This window comes from Carcharhinus amblyrhynchos, chromosome 1 (genome assembly GCF_965287045.1).
Source record: "Carcharhinus amblyrhynchos chromosome 1, sCarAmb.v2.hapA, whole genome shotgun sequence".
Taxonomy (NCBI): Eukaryota; Metazoa; Chordata; class Chondrichthyes; order Carcharhiniformes; family Carcharhinidae; genus Carcharhinus; species Carcharhinus amblyrhynchos.
In genome coordinates, this window is record NC_137324.1 from 17,115,380 (window position 1) to 17,138,630 (window position 23,251).

The window sequence follows — 23,251 nt, forward strand, 5'->3', positions numbered from 1 at the left end:
GCAACACGGAAAATGTACAAACTCCTCTCAAGGCTCCTTTGCAAGCTTCATTCTAACACCCAATATGAGAGATATCTCACCAGTGATCCCATGGAGGATGAGATCAGGGGAGGACCTGCTAACTAATGCTGCACAGACTGTTAGGGTGATAAGTTATTTTTTAACAGTTTTCTCCTAAGTTAGCTCAGCTTCCCCCCACCCCTTCCAAGAGCAAGTGAAGCTTTTTCCTCCCTCCTAATGTTAATCATTATTCACCCTCACTGCAAACTTGTTCTGTTTACCTAATTCAAGTCTCCTCAAGGCTTTGCTCTCTCGCACTTCTTCACAACCACTAGCTTTCGGAGCACTGCTCCTTCATCAGGTGAGTGGGATTTCATCAGGTGAGTGAAATCCCACTCAACTAATGGAGGAGCAGCGCTCCGAAAGCTAGTGGCTTGTGCTACCAAATAAACCTGTTGGACTGGTGTTGTGAGACTTCTTACTGAGAATAAGTCCAGTCAGGGTTGGCGACCCTATCCAGGCTTGTGGTTGCCTGTACTTGACTCATCCTTTGAAATGGTTCAGCAAGCTAATCAGTTGGCAGGGCAACTAAGAATGGCAAATAATTGGGGTGTGCCAGGGTCGCCTACATTTTGAGAACAGCTTTGTTAAAAAATAAAAATTGCTTTCTTACTCTTCCACTGTACTCTTCACAAGGTAGCTCACAGCTTATTTAAATAATGCAGACATCAAGCTGGATGGTGTGGGTGGGCAGTGAAATGTGTTGATAGGTTCTACATAGATAGCTGGCAGATCATACTGACTCTTACTGACTCATTCCTGGGGCAGTGGCATGGTATGGTTGCACTGTCACAAGGTGGCTATGTCTTTAATATATCTTTGCATTTGAGCAAACCTAAAAGCTGCGTGCGCCCACTAGAAAAGAGATTCAAATGAAAAGAGAATTCACATCCTGATGCTAGGAACTCCCTTAAGGTTGGGGTGGGGAGAAGGTTTGGATCAGTTGTTGTAGTTTCAGGGGAATCTCCAAATCCATGAATAAATACTAGTCCCCCCAACCTTCCTCAACGCTGTAGCAAGGACAAAGGTAGCAGCTCTTCAGTGAGTGCAGCTAGTCACAGAACGTGAACTTAGGGATTTGGTGAGTAAGAGAATTTGGTGCAGTGAGGCAGGAAGAAGCAAATAGGTGACTGGTTGGCGAGTACGTTATTCATATATCTTTAAAACTTGGGTAATTTAATTGTAAATGTCTGATTTTATTAGTGAGACTTGCCACAGTCAGGCTTGTTGGGAGCTCATTACAATAATTCAGGAAATAATAAATTAATTAAAACATAGTAAAAATGGAATGGATGTGTTGTAGCTACAGAATGGGGCTCTTAGACACTAGGGTGACTCAGGGAAAATACATCTGTAGTTAGCATCAGCAGCTTAAGGAGCTTTGGCTTAGAGTCATTGAATGGGAAACTGTAATGACTTCAATCAGGCCATTGAGGTTGGCCTATTGGAATATGAACTCCCTGATTAAGGAGTCAATTGATGGGCCAATCAGGGAGTCCTTTCTTGTATTTAACCAGGACTGTCAGTTCCTCTGGCACTCCTGAAGGTAGACTGTTGACCGATAGCACTCTGTGTACTGCTGTTGGAATGGTAAATAAAGGGATTTTGGTGAAGGGACTTCTGCTTCTGAAGGCTTATTACAGAGACCTAGCAGTGGACACCGTGATGCATCAGGGAGGGGAGAATTACCTGGACGCTTTGTTCCAGGAGGTAGTCGCACTCCTTAGATTATGGTCTTCTGATTTGGTCAGAGGTCACGGATAGGAGGGTGTGACTGAGAGTCAGGGAGACAGAGAAAGTAGCTGTAGAGGAGCAACAGCCCTTGCAATTGTCCAACAGGTTTAAGGTTCTTACAGCTCATGGATGAAAGCAGGGGCTGCAGAGTGAATGAGTGAACTAACCAGGTACAGGAAGCCATAGACTTTGTGAGTCCAGATGGCTGTGTTGCCTACCCTTTAGGGTTCAGCACTTGTGCTCGGGGCTAGAGAGGAACTTGCAGACGGAGGGGAAGATCCAGTTGTCATGGTCAATGAATCTCTGGATTATTACCTGAGCCACAAGCAATTTGGCATAGATTTTGATTTGACTTGATTTATTATTGTCACACTTATTAGTAGACAATGAAAAGTATTGTTTCTTGAATGCTATACAGACAAAGCATATCATTCATAGAGAAGGAAAGAGAGTGCAGAATGTAGTGTTACAATCACAGTAGGGTGTAGAGAAAGATCAACTTAATACAAAGTAAGTCTATTCAAAAGTTCGATGGCAGCAGGGAAGAAGCTGTTCTCGACTTGGTTGATATGTGTCCTCAGACTTTTATATTCTTTTTCCAGACAGAAGAAGGTGAAGACAGAATGTACAGGGTGTGTGGGGTCTTTAATTATGCTGGCTGCTTTGCCAAAGTAGCGGGAAGTGAAGACAGTGTCAATGGGTGGGAAGCTGGTTTGAGTGATGGACTGGGCTTCATTCACGACATAGAGTAAACAGCATTAGCAAGAGGTACGGGGAAATGGGTTTTGATTCATCACCCATTGTCAGTACTGGGGAAAGTGGGAGCTGTACCGGTGGTATGGTCTTCACTTGTACCATGCTGAAATGAGTGTTCTGGTGAGTCAAATCACTTTGGAGACAGAAAGAGCTTTAAATAGCAGGACAGTTGTGGGGGGTATATTGTAAATCAAAGGGTAACAGCGAGGTGCTAATTCAGGTTGCAATTTGGGTATAAATGGGGCGGCACAGTAGTTAGCACTGCTGCCTTGCAGTGACAGGAACCCAGGTTCGATTCCCAGATTGGGTCACTGTCCATGTGAAATTCTCTCTGTTCCTGTGTGGGTTTCGTCAGGGTGCTTCAGTTTCCTCCCACATTCTGAAAGATGTGCTGGTTAGGTGTATTAGTCAGAGTGCGGCGATTAGGGGACTTTCACAGTAACTTCATTGTAGTGTTAATGTAAATCTCACTTGTGACGAATAAATAAACTTTAAAATGAGGAGGAGATAGCTATGAATAAATGGTGGTGTAGTGGTAATGTCACTGGATTAGTAATCCAGAAGCCAGACTAATGATCTGGGAGGATGGGGTTCAAATTGTGCCATGGCAGCTGGTGGAATTTAAATTCAATTGACGAAAAAATTTGCACTGAAAGCTCATCTCAGTGATCAAATATAATTATCGATTGTTATAAAATTCCTTCTGGTTCACAGGGAAGGAACTCTGCCATCCTTACCTGGTATGGCGTACATGTGACTCCAGACCCACAACAGTGTGGGTGTTCTTTAGGAGTGGGTTAAAATTAAAAGCTGGATCTGAATAAGTATAACACTCGTGACAAATTGGATGAATTGTCAGCAAAGAAAGACGTAAATATACATGACCTGATAGCCACCACAGAGAACGTTACAGGGTGACCAAGGCTGGGATCTGAATAATGAAGGATATTTGACATTCTGAAAAGATAGAAAGCTATGAAAGGTGGTGGGGTAGCTCTGTTAATTAAAGATGTCATTACTACAGCAGTACATTGGTCCAAAAATGACTTAGCTCGAAAGATGGTAATTGGTCACTTGTGAATGTAGTCTATAGGACCCCTAACAGTAGTTTCACCATAGGCAAAAGTATAAAGGAAGAAATAAATGGGATGTGTAAGAAAGGTATCACAATAGCCATTGGTAACTTTAATCTACATGTAGATTAGAAGAAGCAGGTTGGAAAATAAGTTAATAGTGTGCATCTGGGACCATCTCTTAGAGAAGTACATTCCAGAGCCAACCAGGGGACAGACTATTCTTGATCTGGTAATGTTCAATGAGACCAGGACGAAGCAATAAAGGAGTATTCAGATGACAGTGATCAGAGCATTATTGAATCTCATATCCGGTTTGAAATGTGAAGTGTGGGTCTAAGACTAGAGTTTTAAACCTGAATGAAGGGTATGAAGACAGAGCTAGCTAAAGTAAACTGGGGAACTTGTTATAAAGATGGAAGAATTGGGATGCAGTGGCAAATCTTTCTGGTGTTATTTAATAGCTCTCAGCAAAAATTTATTCCAGTAAGAAATACTCTTCCAAAAGAATGTATGATCGGTGGCTGAATAAAGAAGATAAGGATTGTATTAAATTGAAAGAACCAACTGTACAAATCTGCAAAGATTAATGGAAGGTGAGAAGATTGATCAGTAAAGAATGACTAGGAAAGAGGCAGTTCTTGCTTTTTCCATTTCAGCAATCTTGTTCTGACACGTAATCACAGTTTCTGTCTGTCTGAATTATTGATTCTACTATCAATTTCAGCATTCTTGCTCCTTCAGTTAATTTCTCAGTGTTTAAACTTTCTTTCCTCAAGCTCTTATTCTCCTGATTCAATTCTTCACTGGACATGTTTTTATTTTCTAGTTGCTTTTTCACGGAGTTCAGTTTATTCTCCATTGCCTTTTTAAGTTCTGCTTAACTTCACTCTGTCAATTTTCTGCCCTCTTTCTGGGGTCTTTCATTCCCTTCCTTCAAGGATCTTTCATTGCCTTCCTTCTGGTGAATTTTTTCATTGTCCTCCTTCTAGGGTCTTTCAGTGCCTCCTGGTGTCTTTCATTGCCTTTCTTTCTGAGGTCTATGTTGCCATCTCTTTGAGGTCTTCATTGCCTCTTCCTTGATGTTTTCATTGCTTATGGATGTTTTTGTTTGAGAGTTGCCCTTTATCTGGGGATTTCTCCAATTTTTCTGCCTGTTGCCATTTGTTTCTTCTTGTGGTTGCCGTTTTAAATGCTTTAAGGCTGTTATGTGGACAGGGTAGATAGTCTGAAGCTTTTTCCCAGGGTGGAAAAGTCCATTACTAGGGGGCACAGGTTTAAGGTGCGAGGGGCAAGGTTTAAAGGAGATGTACGAGGCAAGTTTTTACATAAAGTAGTGGGTGCCTGGAACTCGCTGCCAGGGGAGGTAGTGGAAGGAGATACAATGCTGACTTTTAAGGGACAAATACATAAATAGGATGGGATTACAGGAATATGGTTCCCAGAAGGGTAGGGGGTTTTAATTCAGTTGAGCATCATGGTCGGTGCAGGTTTGAAGGGCCGGAGTGCCTGTTCCTGTGCTGTAATTTTCTTTGTTCTTTGTTGTACTTTGTTATTTGTTTTATTCCACTGTCAGCAGCTGCCAGCTTTCTCTCTGTACTTGTCCCATGCTTTTGGAGTTTTGGCATTTTTAGAACTTCTACTTTGAGTAAAGGAAAAGCCCTTTTAGCAATCTCTGAAGTATTTTCTTTCATTGGCCGACCGTTTTTTCCTTGTTTTTGATGTGCCTTTTTTGTCAATTTCACTCAGACACCATACATGACTCAATTGGTCACCCAAGCCATGTGGCCCTTACTCTGCTGTGTTGCACTTGGGGACTTGGTACGGTGGGTAGATGGAGAATGTTTCCTCTTGTGGGGGAAACTAGAACTGGGGACATAGTTAAAAGTTAAGAGGTCTCAGTTATAAGACTGAGGTGAAAGCTTTTCCCTCAAAGGGGCATTAGTCTGTAGAAGTCTCTTCCCAGAAAGCAATGGAGGCTGGAGCATTGAATTTACAAGGATGGGTTAGACAAATGTTTGATCGAGAAGGGAGTTGAGGATTATGGGGCGCAGACAGGAATATTTAGATGACAGTGATCATAGCATAGTTGAATCTCATATTTGGTTCAAAATGTAAAGTGTGGGTCTATGACTAGTGTGTTGAACCTGAATAAAGGGTATGAAGACAGAGCTAGCTAAAGTGAACTGGGGAACTTGTTATAAAGATGTAACAATTGGGATGCAGTGGCAAATCTTTCTGGAGTTATTTAATAGCTCTCAGCAAAAATTTATTCTAGCAAGAAAGACTCTTCCAAAAGGGCGTATGATTGGTGACTGAATAAAGAAGTTAAGGATTGTATCAAGTTGAAAGAAACAACTGTATAAATCTGCAAAGATTAATGGAAGGTGAGAAGATTGATCAATAAAGAATGACTACGAAAGAGGCAGTTGGTTCTTGTCTTTTCCATTTCAGCAATCTTGTTCTGACACATAATCACAGTTTCTCTCTCTGTCTGAATTATTGATCACCATAACATTATTAAATATCGGACAAGTCTTGAAAGAACCAAGTGGCCTCCTTCTGCTCCTCAGTCCTATGCTCTTATGTTCCTGATAAGGAGAAACTTTCAGAGAAGTCCTGATGTAACTTTCATTCTGTATATCAAAGACAACAACAAGAACAAAAAAAGTATAGCACAGGAACAGGCTCTTCGGCCATCCAAGCCCACACCAACATGATAGAAACATAGAACATTACCGCACAGTACAGGTCCTTCGGCCCTCACTGTTGTGCTGAGCTATGTCCAATCCCAAGATCAAGCTATCCCCTCCCTATAATTCTGGTGTGCTCCATATGCCTATCCAATAACCGCTTGAAAGTTCCTAAAGTGTCTGACACCACTATCACATCAGGCAGTCTGTTCCACACTCCAATCACTCTCTGGGTGAAGAATCTACCTTGGACATCTATCCTATATCTCCCACCATGATGACCTAATTAAACTTAAAAAAAAACTTCTGCCCTCACTCAGTCTGCGTGTACCCATCAAATGCCTCTTAAATGTTGCGAATGTGCCTGTTTCCACCACCTCCTGTGGCAGCACATTCCAGGCAGGTTCACCAGGATGTTGCCTGGTCTTGAGGAGATGTTGGATTAACGAGGATTATTTTCACTGGAAGGACAGAGGCTGAGGGGAAGACCTCTTCTGGCAGCACTTTCCAGGCACCCTCCATTCTCTGCGTGAAAAACTTCCCCGCACATTTCCCTTAATCTTTCCCCCTCTCACTTTGAACCTGTGCCCCTTGTAATTAGCACTTTCCTTGGAAAAAACCTCTGACTATCCACCCTGTCTGTGTCTCTCATCATTTTGAAGACCTCAATCAGGTCTCCCCCTTAGTCCCTGTCTTTCCAGTGAAAACAATCCTAGTTAATTCAACCTCTTCTTATAGCCAACACCCTCGACTAGGCAACATCCTGGTGAACTTACTTTGCACTCTCTCCAAAGCTTCCATGTCGTTCTGCAAGTGTGGTGACCAGATCCGCATGCAAAATGAATGGAATAGCAAAATACTGTGGACACTGGAAATCTGAAATAAAAACAGAAAATGCTGAAAATAACCAGCAGGTTAGGCAGCATCTGTGGTGAGAGGCAGTTCTGATGAAAGTTCATCTCAACCTCAAGCTGGAAAATCCCACCTGAGGTCAATGGACCTTTGTGTGGTCCGTCTGTCCGCCATAGGAATCATCGTGGATGGGGTAATTCTGTCCATTATCTCGCTATCTCTACACTTTATCTTACCTGACCTGCTGAGCACTTTCTGCATTTCTTACTTTCATACACTGTGGGTCAGTATCGCTCTTCATAGAATCCCTACAGTGCAGAAGGTGGCCTTTTGGCCCATTGAGTCTGCATCAACCACAATCCCTCCCAGGCCATATCCCCATACACTGACACTAAGGGGCAATTTACCATGACCAATCCACCTAACACGCACATCTTTGGAACGTGGGAGGAAACCGGAGCACTTGGAGGAAACCCACACAGATGTGCAATCTCCACACAGACAATGATCCAAGCTGGGAATCAACCCCAGGTCCCTGATGCTGTGAGGGACCTGCGCTAACCCCTGTGCCACCTCCAGGCTAGCAATGTTGCTCAACATAACATTGCATGAGTTTTCCATGATTTTCTTAAGGGACAGAAAATTTTTGTTGAAGGTTTATAAGATGTTGAGAGGTATAGATAGGGTGGATTCTCAGAGGCTATTTCCCAGGGCTGAAATGGTCGCTACGAGAGGAACACAGGTTTAAGGTGCTGGGGAGTAGGTACAGAGGAGATGTCAGGGGTAAGTTTTTCACTCAGAGGGTGGTGGGTGAATGGAATCAGCTGCTGTCGGTGGTGGTAGAGGCAAACTCGTTGGGGTCATTCAAGAGACTTCTGGATGAGTACATGGGATTTAATGGGATTGCGGATTATAGATAGGCCAAGTAGGTAGGGATATGATCAGTGCAACTTCTGGGTCAAAGGGCCTGTTTGTGCTGTAGTGTTCTATGTTGCCCATGAGAAGGGCCACTGTGAAAGACCATCCTCTGAGGAGTAACGTCCATGTACAACAAAGTAGCAGGCTGTGGCTCAAGTGCTGGTAAATGGGATTAGTATAAATTGGTATTTGATGGTCAGCAAAGACATGGTGGGCTGAAGGGCCTATTTCCCTGCTCTAGGTATGTCAAGAACAGAAGGTTGGTTAGGGCAAGGTTAGGGCCAGTTATAGACTGCAGAGGGAAGTTATGTGTGGAACCGGAGGAGATTGGTGAAGCATTGAACCAATATTTCTCTTCGGTGTTCACGCAGGGGGACATGGATATAGCTGAGGAGGACACTGGGTTGCAGGGGAGTAGAATTGACAGTGTTACAGTTGATAAGGAGGATGTGCTGGATATTCTGGAGGGTCTGAAAATAGATAAGTCCCCTGGTCCGGATGGGATTTACCCCAGGATTCTCTGGGAGGCAAGAGAAGTGATTGCAGAGCCTCTGGCTCTGATCTTCAGGTCGTCGTTGGCCTCTGGTATAGTACCAGATGATTGGAGGTTAGCGAATGTTGTCCCATTGTTTAAGAAGGGGAACAGAGACTTCCCCGGGAATTATAGACCGGTGAGTCTCACTTCTGTTGTGGGCAAGGTTTTGGAAAAAATTATTAGGGATAGGATTTATAGTTATTTGGAGAGTAATGAGTTGATTGGAGATAGTCAGCATGGTTTTGTGGCGGGTAGGTCGTGCCTTACTAACCTTATTGAGTTTTTTGAGAAAGTGACCAAAGAGGTGGATGGGGGTAAGGCAGTGGACGTGGTGTATATGGATTTTAGTAAGGCGTTTGATAAGGTTCACCATGGTAGGCTTCTGCACAAAATGCAGATGTATGGGATTGGGGGTGATCTAGGGAACTGGATTAGGAATTGGCTAGCGGATAGGAGACAGAGGGTAGTGGTTGACGGTAAATATTCATCATGGAGTTCGGTTACAAGTGGTGTGCCTCAGGGATCTGTGTTGGGGCCACTGCTGTTTGTGATTTTTATTAATGATCTGGATGAGGGTATAGTTGGGTGGATCAGTAAATTTGCTGATGACACCAAAGTCGGAGGTGTGGTAGATAGTGAGGAAGGGTGTCATAGTTTGCAGGAAGACTTAGACAGGTTGCAGAGCTGGGCCGAGAGGTGGCGGATGGAGTTTAATGCAGAGAAATGTGAGGTAATTCACTTTGGTAGGAATAACAGATGTGTTGAGTATAGGGCTAACGGGAAGACTTTGAATAGTGTGGAGGAGCAGAGGGATCTAGGTGTATGTGTACATAGATCCCTGAAAGTTGGGAATCAAGTAGATAAGGTTGTTAAGAAGGCATACAGTGTCTTGGCGTTTATTGGTAGGGGGATTGAATTTAGGAGTCGTAGCGTTATGTTGCAACTGTACACAACTCTGGTGCGGCCGCACTTGGAGTATTGTGTGCAGTTCTGGTCCCCACATTACAGGAAGGGTGTGGAGGCTTTGGAGAGGGTGCAGAGGAGGTTTACCAGGATGTTGCCTGGTATGGAGGGGAGATCCTATGAGGAGAGGCTGAGGGATTTGGGGTTGTTTTCGCTGGAAAGAAGGCGGCTAAGAGGGGATCTTATTGAAACATATAAGATGATTAGAGGTTTAGATAGGGTGGATAGTGATAGCCTTTTTCCTCTGATGGAAAAATCTAGCACGAGGGGGCATGGCTTTAAACTAAGGGGGGGTAGTTATAGGACAGATGTCAGGGGTAGGTTCTTTACCCAGAGGGTGGTGAGGGATTGGAATGCCCTGCCTGCTGCAGTTGTAAATGCGCCTAGTTTGGGGGCGTTTAAGAGGTCTGTGGACAGGTTTATGGACGAAAAGGGATTGGTTTAGGTTAGTGGGTCATTGTTGTTTTTTTCTTAACTGGTCGGCGCAACATCGTGGGCCGAAGGGCCTGTTCTGCGCTGTTATGTTCTATGTTCTATATGACTCTATGACAACATTTTTTTAAAAATAATATGGTACTTAATCCTGATATTTCTTCACAAAACTTCATATTCCAGTTCCAAATGTGATGTTTATATGTGTATAGAACAAGAAGCTAATACCTTTCATCCAATGCCAAAGACATGTTCTCACAATCTGTGCCAGTGCCATTATCTCTATCAGTCAATGTCAGGGTCTCTCACATGGTTCTACCACAAATCAGAGGATCTCTTTCTCTTTCCCTCCCTCTCCTCCAAACCATCTGCTGCAACTGTTCTTTTCATTTTGCTCCTGCTCTTCCAATTTCTGTTTTTCTCAAATTGTCAGCAGTAGGAATTAGGATAAAGATGCCTCTGGTTTTCTGAGTCAAATGCACACAGAGCAGAACTGCGACTCTGGGTGAGAGTTTGAGGTGTTGCCTGGGAGAGAGAGTTTTAGCCTCTTGTCTAAGGTCGCTGGAGCCTGGGGATGTTTTAAATGAGTGGGCAGGTGGTGACAGTGCTAACAGCAGGGGGCAGTCTGCAGCTGGAGGATGAGACACAAGCGGTGTGAGTGGGGCAGTGGTATTGTTATAGGACTAGTAATCCGGAGATCCAGGCCAAGATCTGAAGACCTGGGTTCAAATCCCACACGATGCTGGAATTTGAATTCAATGATGATCATCTTTAAATGATGACCATAAAATTTGGGCATGGTGGTACAGTGATTAGCACTGCTGTCTCACAGCGCCAGGGACCCAGGTTCGATTCCTGACTTGGATCACTGTCTGTGTGGAGTTCTCCCCATGTCTGCGTGTGTTTCCTTTGGGTGCTCCAGTTTCCTCCCACAGTTGAAAGGTGCGCAGGTTAGGTAGCCATGCTAAATTAACACTTAGGCCAGAATCTTCCAGTCTTTCACGCCGGCAGGATTTTCCCATCCTGCTGTAGTGAACGGAGATTTGGCTGAATACCAAATTCTGTGACTTCGCTGCAACGGGAGCATGACATGAATGGCCAATAAGATCGCGCATTTACTCTCCAAAGATGTGTAGGTTAGGGGGATTAGTGGGGTAAATGCAGGGGATTACAGGGATAGAGCTGGGAGTGGGCCTGGGTAAGATGCTCTTTTGGAGAGTTGGTGCAGACTTGATGGGCCAAATGGCCTCTTGTTACACTGTCGGGATTCTATGGCTCAAAGAGCTGAAGGTTCTGGGACTCTACAGGAGTTCTCCTGAAGTGACTGACTCTGATCATGCTACAAGCAGCATCATAGAGAGGAGGCAGCAGAGTAATGGTATTGTCGCTGTTCTGTTAATCTAGTGGCCTGGGTCAATGTTCTGGGGACATGGGTTCATAGCCCACCACAGCAGGTTCAAGTTTAAAAAAATCTGGAACTAAAATAACGATCAAGAAACCATTGTTGATTGTCCCACTATTGACCTTTCAGGAAGGAAATCTGCCACCCTTACCTTGTCTGGCCACAATGGGATTCCACAGCAATGATGTTGACTCTGAGATGGAGTAGTAAGCCACTCAGTTCAAAGACAATTAGAGATTGGCGATAAAAGCTGGCCCAATGCTGATGCACGCATCCCATGAAAACTGAAAATAAAGTTCTTCTGGACTGCCCCCACCTCCTCCTAACAACCCAGGTTTAAAATTTGTGACCTAAAAACCAAGGCTCAAGATTATTGGGGCTCAGCTCTGCTGGATGAACAGCATTGAGTGGCATTTCCATTCACCAGTCTACCTCAGCTCTGAGCTTGTCCCAAAATTTGGGACTGAGCCACTTGCTTAAGAGAAACCAAAGGAATGTCACAAGCCCAATCACTGATGTCTAAATACTAATCTTTCTGATTTGATTTGATTTATTATTGTCACATAGAGTCATAGAGGTTTACACCATGGAAACAGGCCCTTCGGCCCAACTTGATCATGCTGCCCCTTTTTTAACCCCTAAACTTGTCCCAATTGCCTACATTTGGCCAATACTCCTCTATACTCAGCTCACCCATGTAACTGTCTAAACGTTTTTTAAAAGACAAAATTGTACCTGCCTCTGTTACTATCTACGGCAGCTTGTTCCAAACACTCACCACCCTCTGTGTGAAAAAAATTGCCCTTCTGGGCACTGTCGTATCTCTCCCCTCTCACCTTAAACCTATGCCTTCTAGTCTTAGACTCCCCTACCTTTGGGAACAGATATTGACTATCTGGCTGATCTGTGCCCCTCATTATTTTATAGACCTCTATAAGATGTGTTGGTATACAGAAAAAAGTATTGTTTCTTGCACGCTATACAGACAAAACTTAATATAAGGTAGATCCATTCAAAGGTCTGAAGGCAGCAGGGAAGAAGCTGTTCATGAATTAGTTGTTGTGTGATCTCAGACTGTCGAATCTTAGTTTTGCATGGTGGGAGTGTGGGTTACAACTAATCCTATCCTTGTTATCCCTACAGAGGTCTTTAGATAGTGATGAAAAGTTTATGCTCTGAATGACTTGTCACTGTGACTCACCAAGGGATGCTCTTTGCTTCCACCTCAACCACCTCCGGACTGCAAGTGTCTGACAGCACTCCCACCCCCTGCTCAGTCATGTAGATGAGACACATGCAAAAGAAAATACATGGTGCGAATCTGGAATAAAATCAAAAAATGCTGTAAATGCTCAACAGGCTAAGCGGCATCTGTAAATGGCAGCCATGATGTGGAGATGCTGGCTTTGGACTGGGGTAAACACAGTCAGAAGTCTCAAACACCAGGTTAAAGTCCAACAGGTTTATTTGGTAATAGAAGCCACTAGCTTTCGGAGCGCTGCTCCTTCATCAGGTGAGTGGGTTAACCCTCTTTCCACTCACATTGTCTGTATCTTTAAGACTTGACTACCTGTAAAGACTCGCATTCCAACCATTATTTTGTAAATTGAGTTTGTGTCTTTATATGCCCCATTTGTGAACTGAAATCCCACTCACCTGATGAAGGAACAGCGCTCCAAAAGCTCATGGCTTGTGCTACCAAATAAACCTGTAGGACATTAACCTGGTGTTGTGAGACTTCTTACATCATCTGTAAAGACAGAAGTTGGGAGGAATTTCTTCTCTCTGAGGATAGTCAATCTTTGGAATTCTTTAGTGCAGAGAGCTGTCGAGGCTGGGTCATTAAGTACATTCAAGGCTAAGATAGACAGATTTCTAATCAGTAAGGAATCAAGGTTTATGGGGATAGGGTGGATATGGTGGATTTGAGGATTATCACATTAGGTCAGTTGTTACCTCACAGCACCAGGGATATGGGTTTGCTTCCCGACTCCGGTCACTGTCTGTGTGGAGTTTGCACATTCTCCCCATGTCTGCGTGTGTTTCCTCCAAGTGCTCCGGTTTCCTCCCACAGTCCAAAGGACATGCTGGTTAGGTGAATTGGCCATGCTAAATTCTCCCTCAGTGTACCCGAACAGATACTGGAGTGGGGCGACTAGGAGATTTTCACAGTAACTTCATTGCAGTGTTAATGTAAACCTATTTGTGAGACTAAATAAACTTAAACTTAAAGCTTAAACAAGTAAAGTTTATTTAGTAGTCACAAGTAAGGCTTACATTAACACTGCAACGAAGTTACTGTGAAATTCCCCTAGTAGCCACACTCCAGCACCTATTCGGGTCAATGCGTCTAACCAGCACAACTTTCAGACTGTGGGAGGAAACCAGAGCACTCAGAGGAAGCTCACACAGACACAGGGAGAATGTGTAAACTCCACACAGACAATGACCCAAACCAGGAATCAAACGCGTGTCCCTGGCACTGTGCTTGCCACTGTGCCGCCCCGTGTCAATCTCATTGAATAGCGAAACAAACTCGATGGGCCGAATGGTCTACTTCTGCTCCTCTGTCTCATGGTCTTAAGAGAGAAGCAGAGTTAACCTTCTCACAGCAGCGAAACAGGGTTATCTTCACCAAAATATTTTTTAAATTTTTATTCCATCCTTAATATTACAAAGCCAATGCTCAGAGTGGATCAGGCAAACCAAATCTATTCCTTGCTTGCTCCAAAAGCCAAACCCAAGTTCCAGCTGAATCCAATTCATGGATTCAATGAACCACTTTCAAAAGCAGCTGGATTGATGTGTGTTGAACAGGCATTAAGAGTACAGCCACTTCAATAACACAGATTGATTTTCTTTTCCTGTTAAGTGAAAGAACACTTACGAGCGTAATGCAGTCCTAACTGATAAGAAATGGTGCTAATACTTCCATCTGTAACTTTCCCCATTAGAGCTCAAACTTCAAGAATCAGCCAAGCACCATAATCTATTACAGAATCGAGTGCAAATCCAGTCAAAAAATAGAATGTACGAGTGGCAGAAAATTAAATGTACAGTTCAGTGACAATTCTGTCAGTTTGACTCAAGATTGGAATTACCCAGCTAGTTGAATTGAGTCCAGAAACAGACTGTAATGACCTCAACAAGGCCACGAGCTGGACCTCTTGGAGTATGAGCTCCCTGATTGAGGTAATGATTACCCTCCAATCAGGGAGCCTCGCCTGTATATATATTGAGGAGTGTCAGGGCTACTGAATTTCTTCAGCCAGAGGGTGGTGAATCTGTGGAACTCATTGCCAAAGAAGGCTATGAATCTGTGGAACTCATTGCCAGGGATGGCTGTGGAGGCCAAGTCATTGAGTGTCTTTAAGACAGAGGTCGATAGGTTCTTGACCAATAAGGGGATCAAGGGTTATGGGGAAAAGGCAGGAGAATGGGGATAAGAATCGTATCAGCCATGATTGAATGGTGGGACAGACTCGATGGGCCAAATGGCCTAATTCTGCTCCTATATCTCATGGTCTTCTGACACTCTGAATTCTGACTTTTACCTGAAGCACTCTGAGGAGTGGAGATAAGTTTGTAAGCAAAGGAAGTTTGTTGTCAGGATGCTGACCTGTGAAGATCATTCAGCTCCCCCACTCCCGGTTCAGTCAAGTCTCTTCACATCCTACCTACCTTTATTGTATGAATAGATCAATAATTCCTTATCTTCCTCATTTGCTTATCTAGCTCCTCTATAAATTCCCCTTTACCATTCACTTCAATGACTCCCGTGCAAGTGAGTTCCACATTCTAACCTTTCTCGGAACAAAGAAGTATCCTTTGAATTTGTTATTGAATTTATTAGTGAATTTATATGTATTGCCCCTGGTTTTGATTTATTATTGTCACATGTACTGGTTTACAGTGAAAAGTATTGTTTCTTCCGCACTATATTGACAAAGCATACCATTCATAGAGAAGGAAAGGAGAGAATGCAGAATGTAGTGTTACCGTCATAGCTAGGGTGTACAGAAAGATCAACTTAATGCAAAGCAGGTCCAAAGAAGCTGTTCTTGAGTCGGTTGTACATGATCTCTGACTTTTGTATCTGCTTCCCAATGGAAGAAGGTGGAAGAGAGAATGTCTGGGGTACGTGGGGTCCTTGATTATGCTGACTGCTTTGCCAAGGCAGCGGCAAGTGTAGACAGAGTCAATGGATGGGAGGCTCATTTGCGTGATACAATGGACTTCATTCACATCCCTTTATGGTTCCTTGCAGTCTTGGACAGAGCAGGAGACATACCAAGCTGTGACACAACCAGAAAGAATGCTTTCTATTGTACATCTGAAGAAGTTGGTGAAAATTGTAGCTGTCATGCCAAATTTCCTTAGTCTTCTAAGAAATTAGAGGCGTTGGTGGGCTTTCTTAACTATAGAGGCTGCATGGAGGGACCAGGACAGGTCATTGGTCATCTGGACACCTAAAAACTTGAAGCTCTCCACCATTTCCACTTTGTCCTCATTGATGTAGACAGGGGCATGTCCTCCACTCTGCTTCCTAAAATCAATAACGATCTCTTTCGTTTTGTTGACATTAAGGGAGAGATTATTGTTGCCACACCATTCACGAAATACTCTATCTCTTCCCTGTACTGTGTCTCATCATTAGAGTCATGGAGCTTTACAGTATGGAAACAGGTCCTTCAGCCCAACTTGTCCATGCTGCCCTTTTTTAAAATCCCCAAGCTAATCCCAACTGCATGCATTTGGCCCCTATCCCTCTATACCCATCTTACCCATATAACTAATAAATGCTTCTTAAAAGACAAAATTGTACCCGCCTCTAATACTACCTCTGGCAGCTTGTTCAGACACTCACCACCCTCTGTGTGAAAAAAATTGCCCCCCTGGACACTTTCGTATCTCTCCCCTCTCACCTTAAACCTATGCTCTCTAGTTTTAGACTCCTCTACCTTTGTGAAAAGATATTGACCATCTACCTTATCTATGCCCCTCATTATTTTGTAGACCTCTATAAGATCACCCCTCAGCCTTCTATGCTCCAGAGAAAAAAGTCCCAGTCTATCCAGCCCGCAGTCATTACTTGAGGCATGACCTACTTCAGAGGGGAATTTGGCCACACAGTCACGGGTGTATAAGGAGTATAGTAGGGGGCTGAGAACACAGCCTTGTTGGGCACCGGTGTTGAGGATGATCGTGGAGGAGGTGTTGTTGCCTGTCCTTATTGATTGTGGTCTGTGGGTTAGGAAGTCTAGTATCCAGTTGCAGAAGGAGGAGCCGAGCCCCAGGCCACGAAGTTTGGAGATGAATCTCGTCAGAATAATGGTATTAAAGGCTGAGCTGTAGTCTTACGGTGGTTAGCACTGCTGCCTCAAAGCGCCAGGGATCCAGGTTCAATTCCCGGCTTGGGTTAGTGTCTGTATGGAGTCTGCATGTTTTACCTGCCTTGGCTTCCTCCTGGTTTCCCGATTTCCTCCCACAGTCTGCAAGGCGTGCTGGTTAGGTGCATTGCCCGTGCTAAATTCTCCCTCAGTGTACCTGAACAGGGAATTCATTACAGTGTTAATGTAAACTTATTTGTGACACTCATAAATAAACATTTTGGACTCAGACACAAACATTTTTGCAAGTCTACCCTATTAAAAGTGGTAATTTTAAAGACATTGATCACATCAATTAAGTTTATTTATTAGTCACTAGTAAGGCTTACATTAACACTGCAATAAAGTTACTGTGAAAATCCTCTGGTTGCCACACTCCAGCACCTGTTCAGGTCAATGCACCTTTCAGTCTGTGGGACAAAACCAGAGCACTCAGAGGAAACCCACGCAAATATGGAGAGAATGTGCAAACTCTACACAGACAGTGAGCTAAGCCGGGAATCGAACCCATGTCCCTGGTATTGTGAGGCAGCAATGCTAACCACTGTGCCACCATGCCACCCACTCAGCCTCCTCTTTCCTGGAGAAAAGAATTCCAGCCTCGTTCAGCCTTTTGCCCTTTTAAGTGCAACTCAAGTTCAGAGTATAATATGAAGTCGTGTCGGGCACTATATGTTCCTTTAGACACTTGTAAACATGTACCAATCTGTATCATGATCAAACCCAAGTGTCTCTCCTGTTACAGCATTATTTATGAAGTGACGGGAATGTGGATGTTTGGCAGACAGTTCTGCAAAGTCTGGATCTCCTTTGATGTCATGTTCTGTACAGCCTCAATTGTCACCCTGTGCTTTATCAGCCTGGACCGCTACTGCTCAGTTGTCACCCCTTACCACTACCCAAAGAGGATGTCTCGCAAGAGGTTAGTGAAACTTTCTTACTTCTCGCCGGTGTGTGAGCATTTTCTTCTGTAGTGTCTGCAATAATCCAAATCCTTTATCTGTAGCTCCTGAGTAATAATAGTAATCAGCATGTTTCAGAATTGCTGGCATTCATCCACTTACTTTCAGAACATTGTGGGTTGTGATGTGTGCCTGGTGGGTTTTTTTTATATAGGACACTGCTCTGCTGAACAAATGCCGTTAATTGTAGCTACCTTTAACTGTTGAGGTTAACAGGAACAGGGCCTTCGGCCCACGATGTTGTGCTGAACATGATCCCAAATTAAACTAATCCCTTCCACCTGCCCTTGGTCCATTTCTCTCTACTTCTTGCATATTCATGTGTTTATCTAAAAGCCCCTTAACTAAGCAGAAATAGTTATTTTTGCAAATTTGAAGAGGGTGGAGGGGTGCTTTTAGGTCCCAGGGTTGAGAAGAATGGGTTAATATCACCAAAAGTACTGAAAGTTGCCAAAATTGAGCAGATTTTGGAGCCCAAAGCTCCAGAAGACTATAAGACATAGGAGCAGAATTAAGCCACTTGAGTCTGCTCCCCCAATCAATCATGGCTGATATTTTTCTCATCCCCGTTCTTCTACCTTTTCCCCATAACTCCTGATCCCCTTATTAATCAAGAGCCTACCTATCTCTGTCTTAAAAACACTGAATGACCAGAATCTCCTCCCTAAGCGTCTCAGCTTCCCCATCTCACTGTCCTCTTTTCAAAATGTGGAGATGCCAGCGTTGGACTGGAGCGGATATATTAAGAAGTCTCACAACACCAGGTTAAAGTCCAACAGGTTTATTTGGAATCAAGAGTTTTCGGCGCACTGCTGCTTCATCAGGTGAGTGAGTAGTGCTCCAAAAGCTCGTGGTTGCAAATAAACCTGTTGGGCTTTAACCTGGTGTTGTGAGACTACTTACTGTGTCCTCCTGTCAGGATCATAGAATCCCTACAGCACAGAACGAGGCCATTCAGCCTGTCAAGTCTGTGCTGACGATAATCCCAACCCCAAGCCTATCCCTGTAACCCCACGTATTTACCCTGCTGGTGTCCCCCTGATGCTAAGGGGCAATTTAGCATGACCAATCAACCTGACCTGCACATCTTTGGAGATACTCCTTTAAAACCTAATTCTTCGACCAATCCTTTGATCACCTGTCCTAACGTCCCCTCGTATGGTTTGGTGTCACATTGTGTTTGCTAACAGTCCCACAAAGCACTTCAAGGTGCTTTACTGTTCCAAAGATGTGACATATTTGCAAGTCGTTGATAATTTGTCGATGTTGACAGGGGTGCACCGACATTGTGGAGGGAGTGAAGCCTAGGGAATCTGCAAACCTAGGAGGTACAAACTTGCCTAGGTCCCTTTCTGATCACCTCACAAATTTTTAAAAAAAGACATTCAAAATTTTTCACTCCAACATGGGCGATACGGTGGCACAATGGTTAGCCCTGCTGCCTCACGATGCCAGGGACCTGGGTTCGATTCCCAGCTTGGATCACTGTCAGTGCTGAGTCTGCACGTTCTCCCCATGTCTGCGTGATTTTCCTTAGGGTTTCCTCCCACAGTCTGAAAGATGTGCTGGTTAGGTGCATTGGCCATGCTAAATTCTCCCTCAGTGTGCCCAAACAGGTAACGGAGTGTGGCGACTAGGGGATTTCCGTAGAAACATAGCAGATAGAAGCAGCAGGAGGCCATTTGGCCCTTCAAGCCTCCTCCGCCATTCATCACAATCATGGTTGGTCATCCAACTCAACAGCCTAATCCTGCTTTCTCCCCGCAACCTTCGATCCCATTGTCCCAAGTGCTATATCCAGCCGCCTCTTATGATCTGGCATCAAATACTTCCTGTGGTAATGAATTCCACACGCTCACTACTCTGGGTGAAAAGATGCCTCTTCATCTCTATCTTAAATGATCTACTCTGAATCTTCGGACTGTGACCCCTGGTTCTGGATTCTCCCAACATCGTGAACGTCCTCCCTGTCTAACTTCATTGTAGTGTTAATGTAAGCCTACTTGTGACTAAGAAATAAACTTTAATTTTTTTCCACTGCATCTGAAGCTGTGGCCTCATTTTGAGGAGAGGTTTCAAACAAGGCAGATACTGGCATTCATAACCTGCGAGGAGACTCAACCTTACAGATGGCAATATACTCTGTGAGAGGGATCTGTGTGTACTCAAGGGAGTTACACACATGATTCACATTTCATCTCTTCCCTGAACTGGAATGTCTATAAGGCTGGATTGAGTTGAGAATAAAACATGCAATCTCAAAAATTCTGGAATTTTAAAACATAAACACATGAAACTCCCTTGAATACTTAGGTTCATCTACAGAACCCTGCACACATTTCACACAATCTCCTTATGTGGCTGGGTTGTCTTTGGAAGCACCCCTGTGAAGTGCCTTGGAATGTTTGCTATGTTACCGGTGCTATATAAATGCAAGTTGTTATTGCTGTTGTTGAGATACAGAGCAACGTACACTCTTCTGCTTAGCTTCCCCTGATGCCCTCGTGGGTACAAACACCAACTGTGACTTTACTAAAGTCATCTCGTCGAAAAGGCCGCATTTGGAGTACTGCGTTCAGTTCTGCTCGCCTTACTACTGGAAGGACGTGGAGACTCTGGAGAGAGTGCAGAGGAGGTTTACCAGGATGTTGCCTGGTATGGAAGGACTGGGGTATGAGGAAAGATTGAAGAAATTGGGGCTCTTTTCCCTTGAAAGACGCTGACTGAGGGGGGATCTAATAGAGGTATATAAGATTATGAAGGGTATAGATCGAGTAAACAGAAGTAAGCTATTTCCTATGATAGAGACACGTAGGACAAGGGGCCATGGACTTAAGGTGAGGGGGGAGAGGTACAACACAGATATTAGAGGGAGGTTTTTCACACAGAGGGTAGTGGGGGTATGGAATGCTGTGCCAAGTAAGATGGTGGAGGCAAACACGCTAGAGTCCTTTAAGAGTAACTTAGACAGGCACATGACTGAGTTGGAGATGGGTGGATATAGGAGAACCTTTTAAATAAGGGTCATTAGCATTGGGGCGTCCCTGGTAATGTAAATGGGTATAGTATGATAATAATGTTTTTTCTCTTTTCATTCACAGGTTTTAAGTCGGTCCGCCTCGTGTCCAACGAGGGGCATACACGCGATGGGTCGTACTGGGGCTGCTCTTGGTTGTTCGAGATTGGCCCAGTGCTTCATGTCGTTAGTGTGTGCTTAAACTGGACAAGATACTGGGCAAGATGACAGCTCAGTGACTATCGCTGATTGCTGTGCAGACACATGGATTTGGGCCGGTGTCTGTGGGAGTTTGCGCATTCTCCCCGTGCTTGCGTGGGTTTTCTCCGGGTGCTCCGGTTTCCTCCCACACCCCAAAGATGTGCTATTAGGCTGATTGGCAGGAATAAATTGTCCCTAAATCAGTTTCCCTCAATCTGGATGGCCATAAAACATTAGACAGGGGTCGTGGGTGGAGTAGGGGGACTGGTGGTGTTGAGATGGCGGCGCGGGCTCGTTGGGCCGAAGGGCCTGTTTCCCCGGCTGATTTTTGTTCTTTGTTCTCTTTGCTCTTTGTTCGAATGCTGGGGGTGTACAAGTGTTCAAGCAGATTAAGAAGTGGGAGTGGTCTTTGAGCCGAGGGGCTAGAAAGATCATTTGTCAGGAGAAGGGTCATAGAGATGCACAACAGGGAAACAGGCCCTTCGGCCCAACTCATCCATGCCGAACAGGTTGCCTATACTGAACTAGTCTTCCATCCTGCTTTTGGCCCATATTCCTCTAAATCTTTCTTCTCCATATAATTGTCCAAATGTATTTTAAATGTTGTAACTGTACCGCCTCCTCTGGCAGCTCATTCCATATACGCACCACACTCTGTGTGAAAAAGTTGCCCCTCGGGTCCATAGACCCATAGAATCCCTACAGTGCAGAAGGAGGCCATTTGGCCCATCAAGTTTGCACTGTACTCAATCCCAGCCAGACGTTATTCCTGTAACTTCTCAGATTTATCCTGCTAATCCCCCTGACACTACGTGGCAATTTAGCATGGCCAATCAACCTAACCCGCACATCTTTGGACTCTGGGAGGGAAAGGGAGCACCCGAAAGAAACCCACGCAGACACGGGGAGAATGTGCAAATTCCACACAGACAGTGACCCGAGGCTGGAATCAAACCCGGGTCCCTGGTGCTGTGAGGCAGCAGTGCTAACCACTGTGCCACCGTGCCGCAACACCATGTTGAGTTCAAAAGCATTTTCCTGCTGTTAAGACAAATATCTTTTATATCTGTATCATTTTCTTGCAGATGTGTCATCATGGCAGTGACTATTTGGGTCTACTCGTCGCTAATATCATTTCTACCCGTGATGCAAGGATGGAACGAAATACCGGGCATCAATTTCGACGCCAGGACAGAATGTGTCTTCGTGACCAACTGGACCTTTGCTATCGTGGCGTCTGCCTTGGCCTTCTATATCCCCTTCCTGATCATGTGCAGCATGTATTTCTTCATCTATCGGGCATCCCGGCTGAAATCCAGCAGAATCATGTCGCAGACTCTGGACCTCCACTATCATCCCAACAGCAAGCGGCCAAATAACTTACAGCTGGAAAACAAGGCCACCAGGACCATGAGCATCATCATTTCTGTTTTCGTCATGTGCTGGCTCCCGTACTTTGTCTTAAACGTTTGGCTGGCCGTGCACAGCGCCGAGGTGTCCAGCGACGTCATCACGCACGTCTTCAAAGTGATAACCTGGCTTGGGTACTGCAACTCCACCATCAATCCCATGCTGTACGCCTTCCTCAACCGCGACTTCCAGCGGGCGCTGAAGAAGCTGCTCATCTGCCGACGCTGGAGGTCGCAGGTGGACATCGGCGAAGACATGGTGTCCATCGTGACCTTCTCAAAGACTGCCCAAGAGGCTGAGTACAATACCAGGGTCACCAGCATTCCCAGTGGAAACAAAAACAAATCAAAATAATACGCACTTACGCGTGGTCAGATGGAGTTAGTGCGAAAGGAGGCTCCCGTGAAGCATTAGACAGCAACCTGGATCAATCGGACCAAATCTCCACACGGGGAGGCGATAGCCTAGTGGTATTATCACCAGACTACTAATCCAGAAACTCAACTAATGTTCTGAGGTCCCAGGTTCGAATCCCATCACAGCAGTTGATGGAATTTGAATGCAATAAAAAACTATCTGGAGTTAAGAGTCCACTGATGACCGTGAAACTATTGTCGATTGTTGGGAAAACCCATCTGGTTCACTAATGTCCTTTAAGGAAGGAAATTTGTCGTCCTTGCCTGGTCTGGCCTACATATGACTCCACCGCCACAGCTATGTGGTTGACTTTCAACTGCCCTCTGAAATGGCCTACCAAGGACAACAACGATGGGCAATAAATGCTGGCCAGCCAGCGACGCCTATGTCCCATGAATGAATAAAAAAGGTATGGCCTGGAGATTGCAAACTGCAGT

The 23,251-nt window shown here is 44.6% G+C and overlaps 1 protein-coding gene across 1 annotated transcript in view; it reads left to right on the forward strand.

Moving 5' to 3' along the window:
- The window catches only part of LOC145348990 (histamine H2 receptor-like), a 42,628-nt gene extending 19,877 nt beyond the window's left edge, over positions 1-22,751 (forward strand). The window contains exons 3-4 of the mRNA XM_080197170.1: positions 17,554-17,730; positions 22,073-22,751. Coding sequence (XP_080053296.1) covers positions 17,554-17,730; positions 22,073-22,751 — 856 coding nt within the window. The remainder of the gene's footprint in view (positions 1-17,553; positions 17,731-22,072) is intronic.
- The last annotated feature ends 500 nt before the right edge of the window (positions 22,752-23,251 follow it).